Source organism: Phocoena phocoena, chromosome 5, assembly GCF_963924675.1.
Source record: "Phocoena phocoena chromosome 5, mPhoPho1.1, whole genome shotgun sequence".
In the NCBI taxonomy this organism is placed as follows: Eukaryota; Metazoa; Chordata; class Mammalia; order Artiodactyla; family Phocoenidae; genus Phocoena; species Phocoena phocoena.
Window position 1 is genome coordinate 44469595 of NC_089223.1, and position 25125 is coordinate 44494719.

At 38.9% G+C, this 25125-nt stretch overlaps 1 protein-coding gene across 1 annotated transcript in view; it reads right to left on the minus strand.

The window, feature by feature from the left end:
* FRAS1 (Fraser extracellular matrix complex subunit 1) overlaps positions 1–25125 on the minus strand; it is a 455620-nt gene that overhangs the window by 93640 nt on the left and 336855 nt on the right. The window contains exons 34-41 of the mRNA XM_065877453.1: positions 23555–23692; positions 21554–21586; positions 13395–13526; positions 12168–12293; positions 8676–8923; positions 3052–3200; positions 2703–2865; positions 305–440 (exon numbers count right to left, since the gene is read on the minus strand). Coding sequence (XP_065733525.1) covers positions 305–440; positions 2703–2865; positions 3052–3200; positions 8676–8923; positions 12168–12293; positions 13395–13526; positions 21554–21586; positions 23555–23692 — 1125 coding nt within the window. The remainder of the gene's footprint in view (positions 1–304; positions 441–2702; positions 2866–3051; positions 3201–8675; positions 8924–12167; positions 12294–13394; positions 13527–21553; positions 21587–23554; positions 23693–25125) is intronic.

A 25125-nucleotide genomic window follows, 5' to 3' on the forward strand; every position in this document is an offset into this window, starting at 1 on the left:
CAGTTTTTTCATTTATTAGGTTTCTTATCTGTCTCCTCCCACCAGGATCTAAGGCACCATGAAAGGAGGGGTTTCTGTTTGTTTTGTTTACTGATATATCCCCAGTGCTTAAAACAGTGCTTGGCATACAGGAAACACTCAATTTTTGTTGAGTCAATGAAACCTTCCCTCCTTCCATTTCTTTGAAATGGTTCCATTCCCTCTTTAGTTCTCCATATCCAGGTTAACTGCAGACAGTTACCCACCTCCACGCTCCCTTCTCTCCAGGTCTGGAACAACTCTAGAGCCAATCTACTGCTGTTACCTGTCCCCGTGTTCTCGATGCAGCCATACTTGGGCAGGGCGCTTAGTTTAATGATGGTGTCACCCTGGAGGCTGTCCTGATCATCAGCAGCAAAGAAGTGGTGAAATGAGAGCGGGGCTCTCCCTCCCTCGTCAACCTAAGAAAGAAAAGATTGGAGAGAGTCCTTGGGTGGTTGCACGTAAGTGCAGTAAAAGGAACTGAATTGAAAAGAGTTGCCTGGGGTGACCTTCCAGTGCCAATTCCACTTCTTCGAGGAGGCATATCCTCTACGCACGAGATGAGGAATATTCGAGCTGCTGGGACCGGACAATCCTTCAGCGCCTCTTGAAGCTACGCTCAGACATGGTGACTTTCGTGTTTCCCTTCAAAGTTGTGCTTCCCTCCATGATGGAGCTGGTTGTAAAGCAGCTCTGGCCCATTCTAATCACCTACCTTGGAACAGCTGCATGACAGGATGGCTGCCTTCCTTCCGTATCAACATTCAAAAGCCCGCAGCTACAGAATGATTCATCCAGTCCTCCCTCGGATACTATGAGGGTAGCTCTGTCCTATAGTAGGAGTTCCCAGCAGGAAGTCCCATTTATCCCATGAGAGTGTATGTTTATAGGTGTGCCGGAAGAAAGGGCTCACCATACCTGAAAGCTAGTGCTTATCTTACTGTCAAGGAGGAAAATAAATCGGTTATGAGTAAAAGCAGTTGCTCCAGCTACCTTTTTCCTTTAGGGCCCTGTTTTGTATGCTTACTTTGCAATCTGACCCTAGTGTTTTTTGCTAGCCTGCTGGATATGAAGCTGTTTACTTCTGAATAACTATTGGCTAAATATAGGAAGATCTACAAGTTACAAAGTGGAAGGTCACCCTGACTCTGGGAATGGGGAAGGTCCAAACGATTGCCCCGAAGTGTGGACATGAAAAAAAAAAAAGGGTGGAATATCAGAACCATTTAGAAACAACTCAGTTTTATGAGTTTTTAGTTGTTCAACAAAACCAGGAATCCTGAGTTTTTGGATTTATGGTATGTACGTAGAGCAGAACAAGGAAAGTGAATTACCTTTTATGGAATCCCTACCATGAGCCAGTACTCTACTGGGGTTTTTTAGTGCTACTTTATTAATCATCAGAGTAATCCTTTATGTAACAGGAATAGTAACACTTTAAAAATGAGGAAATTGGGACTTCCCTGGTGGTACAGTGGTTAAGAATCTGCCTGCCAACGCAGGGGATGCGAGTTCGATCCCTGGTCTGGGAAGATCCCACGTGCTGCGGAGCAACTAAGCCCACGCACCACAACTACTGAAGCCCGTGCGCCTAGAGCCCGAGCTCCGCAACAAGAGAAGCCACCGCAATGAGAAGCCCACGCACCGCAACAAAGAGTAGCCCCACTCGCCGCAACTAGAGAAAGCCCGCATGCAGCAATGAAGACCCAATGCAACCAAAAATAAATATAAATAAAATAAATTTATAAAAAAACGAGGAAACTGAGGCTAAGAAAGATTATATAATTGGTCCAAGGTCAGTCAGCTAGTAACAGAACTGGCACTTGAATTCAGGTCTAGGTAACTTCATGATCGAGGTACATTATATTTCACCTCCCAACGCCAAGGAGCTGTCAATATCGTTTACAGCGATAAGTATCAACTCCATTTAAGATGGGACCTGGGAAGCTTCCCTGGCGGCACAGTGGTTAAGAATCCGACTGCCGGGCTTCCCTGGTGGTGCAGTCGTTGAGAGTCTGCCTGCTGATGCAGGGGACGCGGGTTCGTGCTCCGGTCCGGGAAGATCCCACATGCCGCGGAGCAGCTGGGCCCGTGAGCCATGGCCACTGAGCCTACCACAACTACTGAGCCCACTCACCTAGACCTCATACTCTGCAACAAGAGAAGCCGCTGCAATGAGAAGCCTGCACACCGCAACGAAGAGTAGCCCCTACTCGCCACAACTAGAGAAAGCCCACACGCAGCAAGGAAGATCCAATGCAGCCAAAAATAAATAAATTTAAAAAAAAAAAAAAAGGGACCTGGGGATACTGTCCATATCCCTACGTTTTAGTTGCTGCAAACATTAGACTATAAACTCCTCAAAGATACATTCCTACTCCTACTGCTATATACATCTAGCATAGTATACAAAATAGTGTACACACCTAGATTTATGTCTGGCACAGAAATACTTGTTGACTAATTAAATAATGTGGATATAATGATTTGATCTTCTGCATGTAATTATTTTCATACTTTTTGAAAAACTGATGCTTGAAAGCCATACGTATCTTGATACTATTGCCTAGATATTTGAGGGGAAGGACTTGACAGCCAATTTAGGTAGAAATCCTTCGTTCACACTGCCACAGACTCCTGTTCTCTACAGCACCCACAGTTCATTGATCTGAACTGCTTACGGTGATAAGGTCAGCGAAAGCAATGACTTGGGGTGGATCCTTGACGGGAGTGATCACGATGGTAAACCTCTGATTGTCCAGGCGGTTGTGGTCCAAATCAGAGACAGAGAAGTGGAAGCTGTCAGTAACCAGATGACCACCGGTCTCAAATGCAGCTGAGTACCTACAAAGGCCAGCAGAAGAGCAGAATGAACGTACTACACCAACAGGTCAAGTAAGATGACTAAATCGTTGTTTAACAATGGGGCCAGAAGTAACATAATCTTTCAGGGGAGCTACTGGTTAGTTGCTTACATATTTTAATACAATTAAAAGAAATTCTGTCACGTAACACCAGGTGGTTATATACCTAATTTTCTTGTTGTTGATGTCTTCCATTGTGAAATTGGAAACCTCTGAGAGTTCTTCCACCTCAGGTCCTGAGGTTCTTAAGAGAGCACCATACACAGGCAGAGAACTTAACTGAATCCAGATCTCTGGGTCGGGGGAAGAATCATCCTAATTAGGCAGATATGAGGCAAGACATGAATGCACGTTTGCAGGAATCAATATTTCCAGTAAAGATCTCGGGTGCTCCCTTCTCTACTAAATGGAAAAATCTCTTTCCCTTTGTGATAAAGCAACACCATTTAAACTGCGTGAAAATCCCAGTATTTATTCCTCCTAGAAATGTCTTTTAGATAATGTCTTCCTTGAAGAGTAGCTCAAGATAACAGTGGGACATGCACTTTAGGTATAGGGAGTAAAACAAAGAGATGCCCTATGGTTACTATAAGAGCCACACAAGGTTTTGTTTTTATTACAAGCATCTAGTGAAATGCAAAACACAGTCAGAAATATGTCATCCTTCTAGAAACACAGTTGTAGGATTCTTCTAGAGTTTCTAAGAATCGTTTGCTTTTTAGAAACAGGTAAAATTCCACTATAACATATGATAACAATTTTAAAATTCTGTGAAACAGAGAATGGAAGGTATTTAGCTTAGCCAAGGACTCACTTTAAGTAATATTTAACATGATAAAAATTTTAGTTTAACAAAAGAATTTAGGAAATTATGGATTTCATTCTACCTGGACCGAACCTATGGGTGTTCAACCCCCAAGATGCCCAATATTAACAAAGACCATTTATTTCCCTTTCCTCTGCAATGTTTATTGAGAAATAAAATTGGCTTTCTGTGTTGCTACATGGACAATAATTGAATGTCTTAATGAACAATTTCTTCTTTCTTCAAGGATAGTTTTGGAAATATCTAGGAGGGAGGCAACAACTTCTTGGAAAGATTCCCTGAGTCATTCATCTTTTAGAGCAGCTGGCTGTGAACATGAGGGTACTTGACACTTTACCACAGCAACAATGAAAACAAATATTGCATAGCCAAATGTATTTTCACGTGCAAATTTGCATGGCTATGTTGTACAGTTAGTTGAGGTACGAGATCAGGAATATGACCACGGCTGCCTGGTGATCTGGGGCAGCAGGTTTTAGTCAGCTCTCATTTCTATCCCCAGAGACCTTTGTAAGTTGACAGTTCAGAGCCTCAGTGCGAGATCATAGAATTTTACATATTTCTTCACATCACTTGATAACAGCATGGAAGGAATCTCAAATTCATCGAAGCTGCAAAACTTCAGAAAATTTCCCCTAAATTTATACTTTAAAAGTTTCTCTATTTTTCTACATGAGTTATCAAATACAATAGGCAGGCTTCCAAAAAACTACTTCCTAATATTACTGTGAGTATCCTCTGAGAGGGAATTTTTAGAAGACAGCCAAGATTTCTAAGGTATTATCTTCTGAGATCGTGATAAACTACAAGGACAGAGCTCCTGGCTCTTGATTAGAATGAACAGCTTCTAAATTCCACATTGGTAAATTTGGCAAAGAAATGCAAATTTCATGTCAGGCACAACACAACTTATAATTTTTCAAATCTCGAATGACTGTTGGGTTTGAAACAGTGTGAAATCAGTTGGATTTTTTTTTTTTCTGAAAATGCTGTCATAATTTAAAGAAAATTACGAGTTGGGGATGTCCAAGATACCATGGGTGAAAAATTCATAAGAATATAGACTTTGTTCTTATGTAATTTTTCTACTCAAAGCCCTTCTCACCCATTTTGTATTCATTCCCTTTTTAATTTTCTTTTTATTATTTATACATCTATTGACCCAACATTCAACAAAGGACTAGAACTTTGATGATTAACATTTATGTAGGAGCTCCTCTTTTATCCTGTCCCTGGGCCTACCATCACCCTGGATCTTGTTTCTTATTTCTTTGAATTTCTTGATATAGTGTGATATAGTATTATAAAGCAGCTTCAGTTTTTTTTAACTTAAGAAAAGGGAGTTAGACACTCCTCTTGTGGAATTTATTTTTCTTTTTACTCAGTAGCAGACTGCTAAGGTCCATTAATGTTGTTCTGTGCAGCTACAGTTCATGTGTTTTGAGTGTTCTCTAATATTCCATAGAGTAAGTACACCACAAGATATCCTGTCGATGCTGATGGACATTTGGTTTATTTCAGTATTTTTGCTATTACAAATAGACTACTGTTACAAATAGTATTGCTATAAACATTCTTGTATATATTCTTGTGCCTATCTTGTGTACCTATGAAAGTGCCTCTTGAATAGGAATCTAGGAGAGGAACAATTAGGGTATATGAACATTCATCCTCACAAGACAAGGCCAAATTCTTTCCCAGAGTGGTTGTTCCAATTTACAGTTCCATTAGCAAAGAACCTCCTGTAGATCTATTTCCTCTCCAACATTTGGTATTTTCATACTTTAAAATTTTTGCCAATTGAATTGGTATTAAATAGTATATAGTCTCAATTTGCTTTCCCTGATGTCTAAAAAGGTGAATGTCTCTCCTTATGTTTATTGGCCCTATGGGTTCCTCTTCTGAAATTCCTGCTGATGTCTTCTGTTCATTTTTCAAATGGATTATCTTTTTCTTCTTGATTTGCAGACACGTTCTTTATATTTTCTTTGTTATTTTTGGTTATATGTGTTGTAAATATCTTTTTCCAATTTGTAACTTGTGTGTTTTTTTGTGTTTATGGTGTGTTTGGGAGAACATAAATTTAATTTTAATATAGTCAAATATATCAATTTTTTTCTTTAAAGTTAGCACTTGTTGTTTCTAGTTTAAGAAATTCTTCCTTTTCCCAATATCATGAAAATATTCGCCTATACCCTATAAAGAATTGTACACTTTTACTTATGACACTTAAGTACTTGATTTGCTACAGTTAATATCTGTGTAGGGTATGAGGCAGCAGCAGTCTTTTTTTTTTACATATGAAGAGTAATTTTGTGCAGATTCATGTTTTAAATAGTTTCTCCTGTTTCCACTGATCTGGCTTGCTATAGCTGTTTTATATTACAGTCCCAAGTGTGGGTCTGTTTCTGGACTCTCTAGTATATACCAGTGTATACTGCTTTAAATAGTGCAGCTTTATAATGAATCCTGATACCTGCCAGGGCAAGCCCCTGCCCTCCTGTCGTTCTTTTTCAGAATTTTGGCCCTTTGTTGTTCCTTATATATTGTAGAATCAGCGTATCAAGATCATAAAAAGTCCACCGGGCTTTTGATTGGAACTCAATTGGATGGAAAGATCACTTGTGGGAGAATTGTTATCTCTTGGATACTAAATCTTCCTATTCATGAATATGGCGTATCTTGTCATTTATTTAGTGCTTTTAAAACGTCTGCCAATTAAGTATTACAATTTTCCCTGTAGAAGTATTGTCTTTTTTTTGGTTAGATTTAGTCCAAAGAATATAATTTTTGTGATGCTACTATAAGTGGTATCATCTTTTTAGTTACGTTTACTGGCTATTTTTGCTTATGAATAGAAATGCTATCGTTCTGTTGACCTTCTATCTGGCCCCCTGGTAAATTATTTTATTTCTAAAACTTTGTCAAGAGACTCCTTTAAATTTTCTTTATAGTCAGTCATAGCATCAATTTTGTTACATTTATACCTAATATGCGTTAAGTAATATTATTATAGATGGTATCTTATTTTCAATTAGTGTATTTTTGGCTGGTGCATAGAAATCTATTAGCTATTTAAGATTAATCTTATATCATCCTCTCCATATTAAAAATGAGAAAACTGAGCCCTAGGGAGTTTAGTGACTTGTCAAGGGTTATTATGCTAGTAAAACTGATGAGCTTAGATTAGAACCCATTCATTCTAACGATAAAACCCATACCACCCCTTCCTTACTTGTTTTCTTGCAGTACATGACAAATTGTGTATAGGAAACCACCATTAAGAAGCAAACACACAGAATCCCACTTTTGCCTTTTGCCTCTCCCGACATCACTTAACCCTCTTGCAGTTCAGGATACTCTAATTAAGAACAGGCTTACCTGTTCCTATCTTTTCATATTCTGCTCCATTTATGACCAGGGTTTCAGATGGCTTTTCCAACTTCTCTGGATGTTCACAGCAAACTCACTAACTATGCATGTCTAGAAAAATCTTCCCCATGACATTAAGTACAAAACTCTTCTCCAACCCTCAGAGAAAGTTAGTGTATAACTTAGCTAAGTCTTTAAAATATGCTATGCTTTCAGTGAGCGAGGATAATTCTTTTGGAGTCTTTCTGCTCTAGTGGGTAAATTCACATTCAATCAATTTCTGAAAATACATGTTCATTTGCCAATGGGCTTGCATTTTCAACTGCAGCTTATAATATGCAGCTGATGGGAAGGAACTGCTCCTGGAATCCTATTTTGGTCTGTCAAACATTTTTCAAGCCTTGGTGATCTACTGATTAAATCTGTATACATACAGATTTTTATGAATTCGTGTTTCATAAGATTCAAAAGACCATAACCTATGGTAAGAATCACCCGTCAATTAAAAAACAAAATCAAAGGTGTTCTGAAACTATACTAGACCCATGAGAAGAATCAGGGTGGAACGCAGTTTCCCATAATTTAAAAAAAGACAATTTTAGGGGAAAATCTGTGCAAAAGCAATTGAAGCAATTGTCCCCAGGCCAATGCTTTATCTTAATGCTACTATTCAGGACTAGATTTTACAGCCAGACTATTCAGCTCAGAAAAGGATTACTTAAAACTATATAGTGTTTTTTTTTTTTAAAAGGCCAGATTATTGGTGGAAATTTAAGATTAGCAAAGGAAAAATTCAGTACTAAGAATGATTACCATTCAGACAATTATTCTTATTTTCAGCATATTTGTCAAAACTACTCATTATCATTTTTACATGGAGAGTTCACATCTGTTTACAACATACTTAAATGAAAAATAAAATTAATTATCCTCATTATCCTTAGCTCCAGAGGTAAAGTCAAGGACAGAGGATGAGTTTAATTTAGCCAGGATCGCTTATCAAATTAAGGTCAGATTGGTGGAAAAAACAACAACAGAGTTCCTGAATCTACCCGTAGTCCCCGAACCACACTGCTTCTCTTGGGGCACTGGATGGAGGATGAGTCAGTAATCCTGCCACAGGAGCATGCCAGCATTCTGTCCAGAGCTGGACCTGAGACAGACGCTGGTGAAAAGCAGGTTTTCTCTCAGAAAAGTGGGCCCTGAAATACCATTACCTATTAGTCACTGGCCAGGTAAGTTCTTCTAAAACGCTCTTCTCCTAAAATTCCCATTTGAAATATTATCAATGGAGCTTAAAATATGGGGACTTGGGCTTTTTGACACTGGCACTATTTCCAGGTGACAATCACCCATCCCTACAAATAGGGATTTCATCAACGTTCTGCTCATTCACTTGTCTGCTTGGGAGACAGTGGGAGCAGCTGCAATAAAGAGTGTAACTATTCCTAAGAGTAAAATGATAGGCAAGGGGAGAAGAAGGTTCTTTTACGGCCATATGCCTGATGGCCCAAATATTCAGCCATGGCATCCCTTTCTAGTCTGCCTAGTCAGAGGGTGCAGTGGACAAAAAGACAAACAGAAGAACTTACAACGTAAGCAAGATGTGACCTAGTGATTATAGCTGTGCTTTTACTGGCAACGGTGATGCTCAGAGAGGCGCCAGCAGCCAGCTGAGGCCCCCGGGCCTCGGACAGTGACACCTCCACCCTCACTTCCACTGTTGCTGCTGAGATGCCATCTGTAACTGAGATCTCCATGCTGTCCTCTCGGGCAGAGGATCCATCGTGTAGATACTGCAGAACATTTTCCTCTACATCCTCATATGTGAAAGTGTCACCTTTCAAGAATAAAACAAATTGCAAAAAAAACCAATTACTTCTGGGAATAATGCTTTTCATTTCCATAACACCTTTGTTCTCAGGATTTCAAAGTCCATATAGGATCATAAACTCTGGGAGTTGTAAGCTAATTAGTCCACCCACCCACCCAATATAAGATTCCCTTTATACTACCCTTGCAAAAGGGTTATTTAGCCTGTCCTTCAACACGGCTCAAGGTGGGAGCCTCACTGTTTTACAAGGGAGTTACTTCCACTGACGATAGCTGTAAAATTCTTTTAAGTTTTTAATCACGTTGTGCCAAAATCTGCCTGTGAGCTTCACTCATCGTTCTTCGTTCTAGGGAATAAAGAACATGCTTCTGTTCGTTATGACAGCCCTTCTAGAATCTAATCTTGATACTGAAGACTTACTGAAAAAGTTAAGAAGGTAAATTATGCTAGACAAACCTGTAAGAGATCTTTGTTCTAATGAAGAACATAAGGTTCTTCTAAATTCAAAAACACTTAGAAATTGAAAAATATATTTAAAGTTAGAAACCTAAACTGTGTAAGTCTAGAGTACTAACTTGTGATAGATCTGATAGGCGTGGTGTGAAAAAAAATGTCAAGGTCATAAATGTTTAAGAAAAACAGGTTTACACAAAATTTAAAATAAAAAAATTTTTAAACAGCAGGATTCATTAGAATTCTAGAATCTCCAATATTCAACCTTAAAGTTTATCAAAATTGTTTGGTCATAGAACCCTTTTTATGAGAAATTCTACTTAGTGCCATGGGTCCCAATGATTCCACAAGCACAACTGAGGAACTGGTCTTCTTGGAGGTTTTATTCAATTCTATTTCTTCATATATTATTGACTGCCATAGTTGATGTTATATAATGAAACAAAATAATTTATTTATTCTTTGTATTCATCTTCTAAGCCTTCTCTTTCAACATTGTGTTAATGTGATTTACTAGTGGTAATGTGCCTTAAAAAAGTAATAAAACTAATAATTTACAAACATCTTTAGAACTCGTATATTAATTACACAAATATAGGTTAAATATAATGGTAAAGAAACTGGGCTAGGACTGTTATGCTCCTAACGTAGTTCCCTTAGGATGCCAGAAATTTATCTCTTTTTTTTTTTTAACATCTTTATTGGAGTATAATTGCTTTACAATGGTGTGTTAGTTTCTGCTTTATAACGAAGTGAATCAGCTATACATATACATATATCCCATATCTCCTCCCTCTTGCGTCTCCCTCCCTCCCACCCTCCCACCCCTCTAGGTGGTCACAAAGCACTAAGCTGATCTCCCTGTGCTATGCGGCTGCTTCCCACTAGCTAGCTATTTTACATTTGGTAGTGTATATATGTCCAGGCCACTCTCTCACTTCATCCCAGCTTACCCTTCCCCCCTCCCCGTGTCCTCAAGACCATTCTCTACATCTGTGTCTTTATTTCTGTCCTGCCCCTAGGTTCTTCATAACCATTTTTTTTTTTTAGATTCCATATATATGTGTTAGCATATGGTATTTGTTTTTCTCTTTCTGACTTACTTCACTCTGTATGACAGGCTCTAGGTCCATCCACCTCACTACAAATAACTCAATTTTGTTTCTTTTTATGGCTGAGTAATATTCCATTGTATATATGTGCCACATCTTCTTTATCCATTCATCTGTCGATGGACACTTAGGTTGCTTCCACGTCCTGGCTATTTATTGTAAACAGAGCTCCAATGAACATTGTGGTACATGACTCTTTTTGAATTATGGTTTTGTCAGGGTATATGCCCAATACTGGGATTGCTGGGTCATATGGTAGTCCTATTTTTAGTTTTCTAAGGAACCTCCATTCTGTTCTCCATAGTGGTTGTATCAATTTACATTCCCACCAACAGTGCAAGAGGGTTCTCTTTTCTCCACACCCTCTCCAGCATTTATTGCTTGTAGTCTTTTTGATTATGGCCATTCTGACTGGTGTGAGGTAATACCTCATTGTGGTTTTGACTTGCAGTTCTCTAATGATTAATGATGTTGAGCATTCTTTCATGTGTTTGTTGGCAGTCTGTATATCTTCTTTGGAGAAATGTCTATTTAGGTCTTCTGCCCATTTTTGGGTTGGGTTGTTTGTTTTTTTGATATTGAGCTGCTTGTAAATTTTGGAGATTAATTCTTTGTCAGTTGCTTCATTTGCCAATATTTTCTCCCATTCTGAGGGTTGTCCTTTCATCTTGTTTATGGTTTCCTTTGCTGTGCAAAAGCTTTTAAGTCAGAAATCTATCTTAACGATACTTCTTTTGTTCAGTAAGTTTTTTAAAAACCTGCCTTTGTGACTCCTAAGTGCCTGTTTGTTGCTCTTACAAATTCAATGTACCTTCAAGGTCAAAGATTTGACACCCTCTCTCTGAAGAGATATTCAGAAGAACGCATTACTAGATGCCTATTAGGAATTATATAAAGGTTTTCAGAAAGTACCGATTGTCAGAATAAGTATACAGCATCCCAAGGTGACAACTTTGAGAGGGATAATATTCACTTCAATATATGAGAGCCGACTATTAAAAATTAGATTTAGTTGTGTTCTTTGCACTATTCTGTACTTCCTAAACAATCAGCACGTATTATTCTTTATAATCAGGGAAAGCGCAGGAAGTATTATTTTGGAAAGCTGGGCACATTACCACCCTTTTCTAGTGGGTGAAGAAACATGTGGTTTACACTCTCAGTCACAGTGCTTAAAATATTGCACAGATTCACATACCAAAATAAGGAAGACACATTTATCTCCATGAACAGACCGTGGGAGAGTGGCAGCTGACAATTCACGTAAGGTCGTTCTAAATGCATTTACTCCAGGTTTCAGAAATCAACCAATTTTACCTACAACTTGAGGAAATAGCTTCATAGTTTTGGGGTGTGGGTAGTGGTACAGAGAAAGAAGTCCCAGATACTTCAGCCAATGGACTAAAGGTTTTTCCTTTCTACGTATCTCTTTATAGTTTACCCCACAATGTTGCTTTACTTCTTGTCTGAGACATAAAACCGACTGCAATGCGAGAACAATATTCTGTGATAACATATACGAGGAGAGACTCTAAAAAAGAACGAACGTATGTATATGTATAACTGAATCACTTTGCTGTACACCTGAAACTAACACAACATTGCAAATCAGCTATACTACAATAAAATTAAAATATTAAAAAAAAAAGAAATCCAAGCAGGCCAGTGACAGAGTAAGCAGCTACCTGAGGCCATGGGCCCTGGGAACCCAGCCGTGTACTTAAGGAGCACGCCATGCTGGGGAGGTTTCCGGAGCTCAAAGAGGAGTTCTTCAGGCACTGTCTCCGTGTCTCTTACTACCAACTCAAGTCCTACAGTCAGGAGAATAGAGCATGGTGAGAAGATGTGTACATTAACAACTGTATACCCTGGGTACAGTAAAGCCCCAGGCCAGGCTGGAAGCCATGTTGTGGGTAATCTGATGGTTAGAAGAAAGTGCTGTTTAATTTGAATCAACCACAAAAAAGAGTGAAAACTTGATAATACAGTCAGTTCCCAAATTACAAGTAGGTTCTTCCAAAAGTTAACTTACGAGTAGGTAGTTCTGAATTCAGAATACCTTTTTTGTTCCATACAAATGAGGGAATGGTAGCCCATGAAAAGGTCAGTCCTGACCAACCAGGTAGGTTTTCTTCCAGAAAATACTCTAAGAAATTGTGTTTGCTTTTCATCATTTCTTCCCTTCTCCTTTCTCTGAAACTACAGAAGAGCCAAGTTATTTTAACAATGGCTGCTCTGGCCATCACTGACATGAGAAGCAGTGGGGCAAAAGGGACAGTCATCCTTGTATCTGTGGCTTGTTTATAGGTTGGATGATAAGTAATTTTAGGCCAATACCCACATGTAGGAACTGGATAAGGATGGGTAGAGCACAGCTTACAAAAATCACAATACCCACTATTCGCTCTTAAGATGTTCTTGGTAAAAGAATAAACTTCTAAAAAGTAAGTATACTAATAGGTAAACAAAATCACATATAAAACACTTGGGCCAACTCTAACTCATCACAGCTTCTGAAGGTTATGGTGACTTGTCACTCCTACTGTTACGCTTTACTTTCTAAAGAGAAAACAAGAGCAGTCATTGAAACCAATTCCCTCTCTTCTCTTCTTTGCTCTGTGTTACTTTATATTTTAGCGACGGCAACAAATCAAACTCCTAGAGACTGGAAAATAAATGCTGTGTTGGATTCCATCACTGAGCATTGGCTTCTGAAGGGTTTATTTCCTTCTCTCCATGCTGCTTCCATATGCATGGAAATGGGCAGAGGGATGGCTATGGATGAGATGCCTGCAACTTCTGGAAGAGAAGGTCACTACTTTTTGGTAACCATGAAGAGATTTATACAGGGACTGTTACTAAAATATGGTTCCACTTCCAAGCCATGTTTCTTTCAGGTTCCCAGCTCTTACCTATAGAAGTGCTGCCTCCTGGGCTGACTTTAAGCAGTGGAGCTGTAACCTGGAACACTGGTGGGTGCCGATCAATTCGAAGTAAGTGAACGGTGAGGGCCATCTCTGGACTTGTGTGGCCTCCATCCGAAACTAGAAAGAGTACACGCACACACACACACACACACACACACACACACACACATCAGTTTGTAGTCTGGTCACCTGTAGGCTAGTTCTATAAATATGTAGCCAGAAGCTTTTTTAGATTACCTTAACACTTCGAAGAGATGCTTATAAATAGAAAACGTAAGCAAGCAAGACACTGTGAGCTATTCTACAAAGCTCTTTCTACTGAATAACAAAAAAGCTAAAACCATAACAACCAAGTCATTCTAAGAAGCAACTTTCACAGCAAGGTGATATTGACAAATATTAGTGGAAGGGAAAGTAAAACAAAATATGCACTCTTAGGTGATGCTGGGAGAAGCTTTTATTGATGGAATATTTTAGATTCAATTCATTCTTCCAATATTCCAGAGAAATAGTTTTTTCGGGATATCTCTGTTAGAAATGATGTCTGTCTCATTATAAAATACTTATTTAAAAGGATAGAAAATGTCTACACAGATAATTCTAATGTCATTTGTTTGGAAGTAAGCAGACCCATTTTTACCTGGTCATTATGCACGATGCAATAAATGGAAGAGCACCTTTGCAAATAAAACATTGACCTTAAGATTTTATTCCCCTGGATTACCTGACATCCAAGTGAGCATTGATCACTGGAGAGAAATGAAAGCGGATTTGCCAGACCCTTGATTCTTATTTCCACTTTCCTGTATCTTAACACGCCTTCCCTTCTCTAAAAGCCAGCTTTGGAGGAACACCTGCACCACCCACTCATTGATGTATTTATCTGCAGTGCCTATTGAGAAAACTGTACTGTTGATATTTTAAACGTGTGGTATGCTTATACATGGGTTGGTTACAAGAAACAGGTTTCCTTCACTACTTTCTCGTGGACTTAGTTAACAAGTCAGTAGGAATCTGACCTCTACTTCAGCCAAGTGAGCCATCACTTAGTGACTCCTGGTAATGATTCCAACAGGTTTTCGATTTGTCTTTTCCTTGAGAACACATCTAAAAGATATGGTTGAATTTTATAAGGTACATTCCATGTCCTAGAGAAGTCCAGAAATAGCCCTACTGAAGGAGAGAAGATAGTATCCCTGTGAGAATGAAGGTTTTATGGCTCTGGTCATTCGGTCAAATGTCAAAGTTATTGTATCTGCTTCTTTGTGCTCAATCTTTTGTGCTCTCTGGATAGTCAGAGGTAGGGACCAATGATTCTTAACTTTGGGGAGTTTGAAGACAAAAGTACAAACTTTTCCATAAATTTCAGTGGATTCAGGGTTCTCTGAAGTCTCTGGAATCTAAGTGAAGAAGTCCCTTTATTAAATAAAAATAAATGATTGCAAAATACATTTCTATCTTTTTAATGTTTTACATTGATTTTATTTAAGTGGGGGGTGCACCTCAGGGAGTCTTCACCATCCTTACCTTACAGAAGAGGAAAGGAAAGGCCCTAAAACTTAAACAGCTTTGGTCATATCGCACAGCTGTCGGTGTGACCAAGGTATATCCTTGTCTCTATAAGTAAAGTGAGGAAAGCTGTTTTCTGGTACATGTAACATAACAACAAAATATACCATGAGGGTGAAGTTCTTTGCAAGCAAACATAGGAACTTATAATCAAAATTTAGTAATTACATGTCTAGCCCTCTCTTTAAGCAACGTTTTTTATTTCTCTGAGAAACAGTCACACTGCCTCTTTTGTCAGATGCCTCCTGCAGGCACCATTCACCCTGTGTGTTTTCCTCGCTCTGGATGGTTCTGTAGAGCATCTGTGCTTGTCTTGGGCAGTCAGGTCAGGAATATCAGTTTGCTGTCTCAGCTTAGCTGATTAACCAAATGAGCGGCTCTCCCTCATTCCATGGGTTAATGTCAGGGCTTGGGTTTCTTGCTGCCTTAGTTCATTGTGTGTCCAAGTTAAATTTTTCTCTCACAAAACTCTGCTAAAAGAGATGGCTTCTTTCCTACCAGATTCCAAAAGTTTTTCTCTTTTTAAAAAAGAGGAACCTCTTACACCTTTCACAACAGTCAACTCAAAATGGATCATGGAACTAAATGTAAGCTGCAAAACTACAAACTCTTAGATGATAACATAGTAAAAAACCTAGATGACCTGGGGTATGGTGATACCTTTTTAGATATGACACCAAAGACACGATTCATGAAAAAAATAATTGATGAGCTGGATTTCATTAAATTTAAAAACTTCTGCTCTGTGAAAGAAAATGTCAAGAGAATGAGAGGACAAGCCACAGTCTGGGAAAAAATATTTGCAAAAGACACATCCGATAAAGGACTCTTATCCAAAATGTACAAGGAACTTTTAAAACTCAACAATAAGAAACAACCCAATTAGAAAACAGACTGAAAACCTCAACAAATACCTCACCAAAGAAGAAACAAATGGGAAATAAGCATATGAAAATATGTCCATCATCATATGTTAGCAAATAATTGCAAATTAAAACAACAGTAAGATCCTACTGTGCACCAATTATACTGGGCAAAATTTGGAACACTGACAACACCAAATGCTTGTAAGGATGTAGAGCAAAAGGAGCTCTCATATATTGCTAGTGGGAATGCAAAATGGTTCAGCCACTTTGGAAGACAGTTTGGCTGGTTCTTATAAAACTAGACATACTCTCACTATACATACAATTCAGCAATTGCACTCCTTGGCATTTACCCAGAGGAGTTGAAAACTTAGGTCTACACAAAAAACCTGCACACAGATGTTTATAGTAGCTTTATTCATAATTGCCAAAACTTGGAAGCAGCCCAAGATGTCCTTTAGTAGGTGAATGGACAAACTATGGTACAGCTGGACCACGGAATATTATTCAACACTAAAAATAAATGAGCTACCAAGCTATGAAAAGAAGGAGGAATCTTAAATGCATATTACTAAGTGAAAGAAGCCAATCTGAAAAGGATACATATTATATGAGTACAACTATATGATATTCTGAAAAGAGTAAAACTATGGAAGACAATAAAAATAGTGGTTGCCAAAGGTGGGGGGAGGTGAATAGGCAGAGCACAGAATATTTTTAGGGCAGTGAAAATATTCTGTATGATATTATAATGATGGAAATGCCATATGGCAAAAATGCCATATCTTGGTCTAAACCCATAGTATGCACAACACAAAGAGTGAGCTCTAGAGCAAACTGGACTTTGGGTGATTATGATGTGTAAATGTAGGTTTATCCTTGGTAAAAAGTGTACCATTCTAGTGAGTGATGTTGATAACTGAAGAGGCTATGCTATGCATGTGTTGGGGCAGGGGTATGGGGAAAATGTCTGTACCTTCCTCTCACTTTTTAAAAAGTGTTTATTTATTTATTTTGGCTGACAGGGTCATAGTTGTGGCATGCGGGACCTTTAGTTGCGGCATGCAGGAATCTTTTAGTTGCAGCATGTGGACTTCTTAGCTGTGGCATACATACGGGATCTAGTTCCCAGACCAGTGATCGAACCCATGCCCCCTGCATTGGGAACATGGAGTCCCACCCACTGGACCACCAGGGAAGTCCCCTTCCTCTCAATTTTGTTGTAAACCTAAAACTGCTCTAAAAAATTAAGTCTAAAATAATTTTTTTTTTAAAAATCACTCAACAGTAAAAAAAAGAACCTCAGGCAGAAACAAGATAAATTAATTTAAGGTCGGCCCAAGGTCCATTTCCTTTACTCTGTATAATAGGTTCATGGATCATTTAACTTAAAGTCCTGGAGAAGGTTAATAGTTAACCCCTTCACCTATTCAAGCTTTCAGGTAAGTATTGAGGCTTGGAAACCAAACTGGCACACTACCATGATACTTGTTTTGCATGACCATAACACATACAGACAGACTAAATTAAGTATCTCATACTCAGAGTCAGAAACTTGTGTTAAAATCCTGGTTCTACTGCTTACCAGGTATGGAAACATGAGCAGATTACTACTCTAATGACCTTTAGTTTCCTCAGCTTTCAAATGCTAAAATAAAACCTGTCCTCACAATATTGTTATTAGGATTAAATAAGACAACTTATACTGTAAATTGTTTTGTAAAATGTAAATTGCTATAATCTGATGTATCTTATTACCAATGTATGAACTATCTATAAGTCTGTCACTAGAAATGAGCTGATACTAGGTTCTTTTCAACAATGACAGAACACTAGAAAAAGAAATAAAAGGCAGCCAAATCAGAAAGAAAGAAAACCGTCACTGTTTACAGATAACATGATATTATATAGAGAAAACCCTAAGGAGTCCACCAAAAACCAAAAGAACAAATGAATTCAGTACAGTTGCAGAATGTGAAATCAATACATAAAAATCTGCTGCATTTCTATACACTAATAACAAACCAGTAGAAAGAGAAATTAAGAAAATAATCCCATTTACAATTGCATCAAAAAGAATAAAATACCTAGGGATAAGTTTAACCAAGGAGGTGAAAGACCTGTACAATGAAAACTATATGACACTGATGAAAGAAACTGAAGACACAAATAAATGGAAAGATATTCCACACTCATGGATTAGAAGAATTAATATCGTCAAAACGACCATAATACCCAAAGCAATCTCCAAATTCAATGCAATCTCTATCAACATTCCAATGGCATTTTCCACAAAAATTAGACAAACAATTCTAAAATTTGTATGGAACTACAAAAAACCCCCAAATAGCCAAGCAGTCTTGAGAAAGAAGAACAAAGCTGGAGGCATCATGAGCCCTGATTTCAAACTGTACTCCAAAGTTACAGTAATCAAAACAGTATGGTATTGACATAAAAACAGATATATAGATCAAAGGAACAGAATAGAGAGCCAACAGATATCAGGTCAATTAATTTATGAAAAAGAACAAAGACTATAAAATGGGGAAAGGACAGTCTCTTCAAGACACGGTGTTAAGAAAACTGGACAGCCATATGCAATAGAAGGAAACTGAACCACTAGCTTACACCATACACAAAAATTAACTCAAAATGGATTAAAGACTTGAACATGGGCTTCCCTGGTGGTGCAGTGGTTGAGAGTCCTCCTGCCGATGCAGGGGACATGGGTTTGTGCCCCGGTCTGGGAAGATCCCACATGCCATGGAGTGGCTGGGCCCGTGAGCCACGGCCGCTGAGCCTGCACACCCAGGGCCTGTGCTCTGCAACAGGACAGGCCACAACAGTGAGAGGCCCACGTATCGCAAAAAAAAAAAAAAAAAGACTTGAACATAAGACCTGAAACTATAAAACTCCTAGACGAAAACATAGGTGGTAAGCTCCTTGACACCAGCCTCGGCTTTTTGAATTTGACAACAAAAGCAAAAATAAACAAGTGGGACTACATCTCACTTGCACAGCAAAGGAAGAAGCTTCTGCATAGCAAAGGAAACCATCAATAAAATGAAAAGGCAACCTACAGAATGGGAGAAAATATTTGTAAATCATGTGTCTGATGAGGGGTTAATATCCAAAAAAAAAAAAAAAAAAAAAAAAAATATATATATATATATATATATATGAAGAACTCATACAGCTCAATAGCATAAAAACCCACAATCTGATTTTAAAAATGGGCAGAAAATCTGAAACAACATTTATCAAAAAAGATACACAGATGGCCAACATGTTCGTGAAAAGTTTCTCGCTCACTAATCATCAGGGAAACGCAAATCAAAACCACAATGAGATATCACCTCACACCTCTTAGAATGGCTATCATCAAAAAGACAAAAGATAACAAGTGTTATGAGGGCATGGGGAAAAGGGAAGCTTTTTATACTGTTGCAGGGAATGCAAATTGGTGTGGCCACTACAGAAAATAGTATTAAGCCTCCTAAAAAAATTAAAACTAGAACTGCCACATGATGTGGTAATCCCACTTCTGGGTGTGTATCCAAAGGAAATAAAATCAGTATCTCGAAGAGATACATGCACTCCCATGTTTATTGCAGCACTATTCACAACAGTCAAGATGTGGAAACAACCTAAGTGTCCACTGGTGGATGAATGGATAAATAAAACATGGGAATATAATGTACAGCATGGTGACTATAGTTAATAATACTGTATTCCATATTGGAAAATTGCTAAGACAGTAGATTTTTAAAGTTCTGATCACAAGAAAAAAACTTTGTAACTATACATGGTGACAGATGTTAACTAGACTTATTGTGGTGATCATTTTGCAGTATATACAAATATCAACTCATGATGTTGTACAACTGAAAATAATGCAATGTTATGTGTCAATTATACCGCAATAAAAAAAAATAAAAAACCAGTGACACAACCCTAAAATTTACTATTAATTCAAGTGTGACTTTTTAACCCTCAAAGAAGAAAAGAATATCTGAGAGTTTGAGGGAGATGACTTTATCCCTACTAAGATTTATCCCTACATGAAATATAATAGGACATATAGATGGTTGATTCTAATGGAATAGTCAATCCCAACTAAACAGCTGTTTAAGGATTTATGGTCATCCATCCTCACTCTAGACCTAAGTAAGAAAGTTTGTCTCTATTTTGCATCAGCATAGATGCCAGGTCTGATTCTGCTTTTGCTTATTGGCACTCAGCTTCTATTGTACTTGAACTAAAACTAGGATGCTGAGGTCTATACACAGCTATCACAACTCACTGTCTGGGTCAGAACACTTCCAATAGAAGGCTGTTTCATCTACATTGAAAATTTGTTGTTTAGCGTAGCCACCCTCATTAATGATCTTAGTAAATCACCTGGATAACTTGCTGCAGCTTCTGCGCCAGCACTTACCGCCTCACCTTGCACTTTTATGTTAAGAAGGTGGCTTCTTTTCTTAAACCGCATGAACCAACCTCTGCTAGCTTCAAACTTTTCTTCTGCAGCTTCCTCATTTCTCTTGGCTTTCATAGGATTGAAGAGGGTTAGGGCCTTGCTTTGGATTAGGCTTTGGCTTAAGGGAATATTGTGGCTGGTTTGATCTTCTATCCAGACCACTAAAACTTTCTTCCTATCAGCAATAAAGCTGTTTTGCTTTCTTATCATTTGTGTGTACACTGGAGTAGCACTTTTAATTTCCTTCAAGAACTTTTCCTTTGCATTCACAGCTTGGCTGTTTGGCACAAGAGACCTAGCTTTTGGCCCATTCTGGCTTTTGACATGCCTCCCTCACTAGGCTTAATCATTCCTAGTTTTTGATTTAAAGTGAGAGATGTGTGACTTTTCCTTCACTTGAAAACTAAGAGGTCATTGTAGGGTTACTAATTCGCTTAATTTCAATATTGTTGTGTCTCAGGGAATATGGAGGCCTGAGGAGAGGGAAAGAAACAGAGGAATGGCCAGTTGGTGGAACAGTCAGAACACACACAACTTTTATTAGGCTTACTGTCTTATACGGGTGTGGTTCCTGGGGCCCCAAAGCAATTACAATATTAACATCAAAGATCACTGCTCACAGATCACTACAACAAATATATTAATAATGAAAAAGTTTGAAATATTGCAAAAATTACCAAAATGTGACACAGAGACAGGAAGTAAGCAAATGCTTCTGGAAAAATGGCACCGATAGACTTCTCTACACAGCGTTGCCACAAACCTTCAACTTGTAAAAAATGCAGTATCTATGAAGCACAACAAAGTAAAGTGCAATAAAACGAGGTAAGCCTGTACGTGCCTTTGTTCTGGGAGCTTTACACATATGTAATTATTATTTATTATCCTCATTGATAGATAAGGCATTCAGGTACAGAGACGTTAAGAAACTATTCCACAGTACGCTGAACCCCAGGCAGGCTGGATCCAAAGTCTAACATCTTAATCATTATTACCTCTTTTTAATAGATATTAGGACAAGTTGAAACTGGGCTTAAAGAACACTAATCTTTGGTATCCTTGGTGGATTATAATTATTTTTTCTATGAATACACTAGCCATGTGATTATTTTAGAAGAAACTTATGTAACTTTTAAGTTGTTCTTAGAAAATAGCTAAAAGTAATGATGAAGACAGCAAAAAGAAGGAAAAATTCCATCTTCTAATAAAATTGAGATTAAAATTTTCACCTGTGAAGTGGAATTTCACTGAGTCTGGGAGACCTGAAAGAACAGAAGACAGAAAATCAGTATACTAAACATTTTGGGGCCAGAAATAGATGGGAAAGGTACAAACTATAGGGCAGAGGTTAGAAAAGTAAAGGACATTTTAACCTAAATTAAGGAAAGATCACCAGGTTGTTTGCTAATGTTATGTTGACTTTAATGGTGCCAATACTAATTTTAAGTAACAAAAAGAACTACAGAGTGGAATAATTTTGTATCACATCAGTTAGAGTGATTTATAATACATTTATTCAGATCCCATTTTACCAGTACATAAAATCCTACAAATCGGTGAATGTGGGTGATGTCGTATATCACTGACAAGGCTTTCTGGTGAGTCAATTCCATTGTAGAATATACTGATGCCTGGGACACTGATTTACACACTATAACAGTGTAAGAGATTTATCTCGTGGCATTTATCCCATAGATTATACAGGATAGGAGTCTGCTCTCTCTAAAAAGGCTCTAGGAACACAGGCGAGCATAGCGGATTCAGAAATAACCTCAACCAGGGCTGACATGTTTTCTTTCCCTCTAAGCCCAGGATAACCTGAGTTTCTTGTAAAGTAGGTCTTGTAAAGTTGGGGTTAGAGGACAGTGAACACTTTCACTGGCTATAAGTTATCCAGTTAGTAAACACTGGGGATACTCTTAGAGAAGAGGTCTATCCCAGCGTGCAGGGATTTTCAATCTAATTGAGGAGTTCATTATTTTCTAGATAATTGCATCTATAATGGCCTATTAAATAATGGCAAATATTACTTTAAATGTTTGCCATACTTGAAAACATAACTCTAAAATTATTCAACCTGTGTTCAACTCACCATAAGAAATCACCAACTGTTCTGTATGATTAAAGCTACTATATAAAAATAAGACTCTATATTAATCATGTTATATGACACAGACATCTTAAAGATCATAAAGAAACAGGCTTCAAGATTTTTAGAATCATTCCAAAGCACAGAAATATTTAGGAGTAGGGACTTAAAACTCAGCAGCTTTGAATACTGGGTCAAGGGGAGACTAATGGGTGGCAAGGATTAAGGCTATCTTGGCTTAGTGGAAGGGCACACACTTGCTTGAATTAGAAATGTAGTTATTCTTTTGATCAATCTTCTCTTCTTTAAAAAAGGTGTCTTCGTCAAATCCTGGTTTTAATCCCAAAGGTCACCTACATGGGACCTTCCATGAAGTATGGCAGGGTCCTTCTCACTAGATTCCCCTCATCCACATGCCCATCTGTCCTGGCTTCGTCCTCAAATCACTGCCATCACTGCAGTCAAAGAGATCCTTATGAAAAGGCATCCTCCTATAACTTAAAACCTCCACCAGGTCCTTATTGTTCTTGGGATAAGGCTCCAAATCCCTGCAGTCTCACAGTGGCCTTAAGGTCTGCCCTCTATCTCTCCCTCCAGGCCCATCCCCACTCTGTTCAACCCTCCACATTCCAGACACAATGACTTTTTTCAGTGCCTAGAACATCACATTCTCTCCCTCCCAGGGCCTCTGCACAGGGGCATGTGCCCTTCCTTCAGGAATGTTCTCCCAATGATCCCGACACACACACTTAGCCTAGTTAGCGTCTACCCATCCCTCTTCTGTCAATATCTCCCTGGGGCAGCCTCCAGTGGACCCTCAGTCTAGGTCAGTCTTGCTACATCCAATTCCACCACTGAACATTCTTCCTTCTTTTTAGAGCTCTTATCTCGGCCTGCAATTAAACATTCATTACTGGGATTATTGATCAAATTCTGTCTCTATACCTAGGATCCCCAAACTCGCCAAGACCAGGATTCCTGCCTCTTTTTGCTCACCACTAGATCTCCAAGGCCCATTTGGGCCTTGCCATACAGGAGGCACAAAATAAGGCTTTATTAAAAGTATGCCCTGAAGAACCACAAGGAGTGGTTGTAGAATATAGTGCCTTGGGTGCCTCAAAATAGAGAAAAAAAGCATTACCAGCAAAGGAGAAGGCCATGATCTCCTGGAGGTGGGGGGCTGCAGTGGGGGGACGGTACATAATGTTGCCCTGGTTAATGTCTTCCTGGGTGAAATACCGGATGGGAGAGTGAGGCTGGTCCCTGTGTTCGATGATGCCTAGGAGGAAGAGAGACGGCGTGAGCAATCAGCAGTAATTCTGACGGCTGACTGATGATCAGAGCCATAAAGCTGCCTTTCCCACGGGTGGAAGTCTTTTATCCTTCAGGAACAATCGCGCTCAGCTTGTTCTTGGTATACTGTTCTTCAGTTATTCAAGAAAAGGGCAAATCTGAAACCCAGATACTCTTGACTAGGCCTCATTGAACATAAACAATAGTAAGATGCAAACTACTGCCCCCTAATGTAGCTTAGACCTGGGAATTCTGAAGTCATATATATATATAGACACTGTACCATAATTATGAGATTCTCTCAATTGAGTTTAAGTTCAAAGGTCAAGGTTGCTACAAAAATGGCACAGGCCAGTCTCCTGGTGAGGCTGTAAAGATTTTTTTCAATCTACCCTCTTTCCTTCAGAAACTCCTTAGTCTCTGTGATGACCTTTGGCAACAGTAACATGGATCTTGATTGTTCTAAGATCTGGATTTGCAATTATCACTAAGTTATAAATGCTTTAGGGGCGGCAGATTTGCCTGTCATTTCTAAATTCTGCAGGTACAGAACTGATGCTATGATCATCTTTCACGTCCTACTTACTCTTTAAAAGGAGGACACTAATTCAGCTTCTGAGGGACTGACAGACCTACAGTCATTCAGGTTGCTGGTCTGAAAGAACATCTCCACCCTAGCAACGTAGGGAGGACGACTCTAGCTATGGTTCAGCAGATGAAAAAAGAAGACGGAGGACTTTTAGTCTTTTAATTTCTTTGGACTTTATCAAAAGGGAAATGAAATTTAATTTCTCCTTGGGAGAAACGGATAATGTGAAAGGCTCATAGCTACGTCAGTGGTTGGTCTTGGGAGAGCAGCCTCAGAGACAGGAGCAGAAGTGTCTTCGTAGAAGCTGATCTCCTCACTGTAAGGCACACACACCTCTCTCTGGGAACAGGCTTGGTAGCTGAGCCCGAAGTTAAGGGATCTGAAGGCTGGGGACTGATGGCCAGGGCCCACCTCTCCTCTAATTGTAGTTCCACATTTCCATGCTCCTGTATGAGAGCACGGAACTGTGTGATGACACACGTTTGTCACGATGGGAATTCCAGAGTTGTGAAGCATTTGACGTGACAGATACTAAATGGCCTTCTGGGTCAGTATCTCCTTAAGGAGAACACTTGCACATTCTCACAATTAGGAAGTTTCCTTCCCCTTCATTTGGGTGACCGGTAATACTACTGTAAACGTATTTGGTTTTTGGAAGCTCATAGGGTATTAATATGTAGGAGCACTATGTAAACTTCTAGAAGTCATAAACAGCATTTATTACCTTGGTTAAAAAAAAAAGAGGAGGAGGGGCTTCCCTGGTGGCGCAGTGGTTGAGAGTCCGCCTGCCGATGCGGGGGACGCGGGTTCGTGCCCCGGTCCGGGAAGAT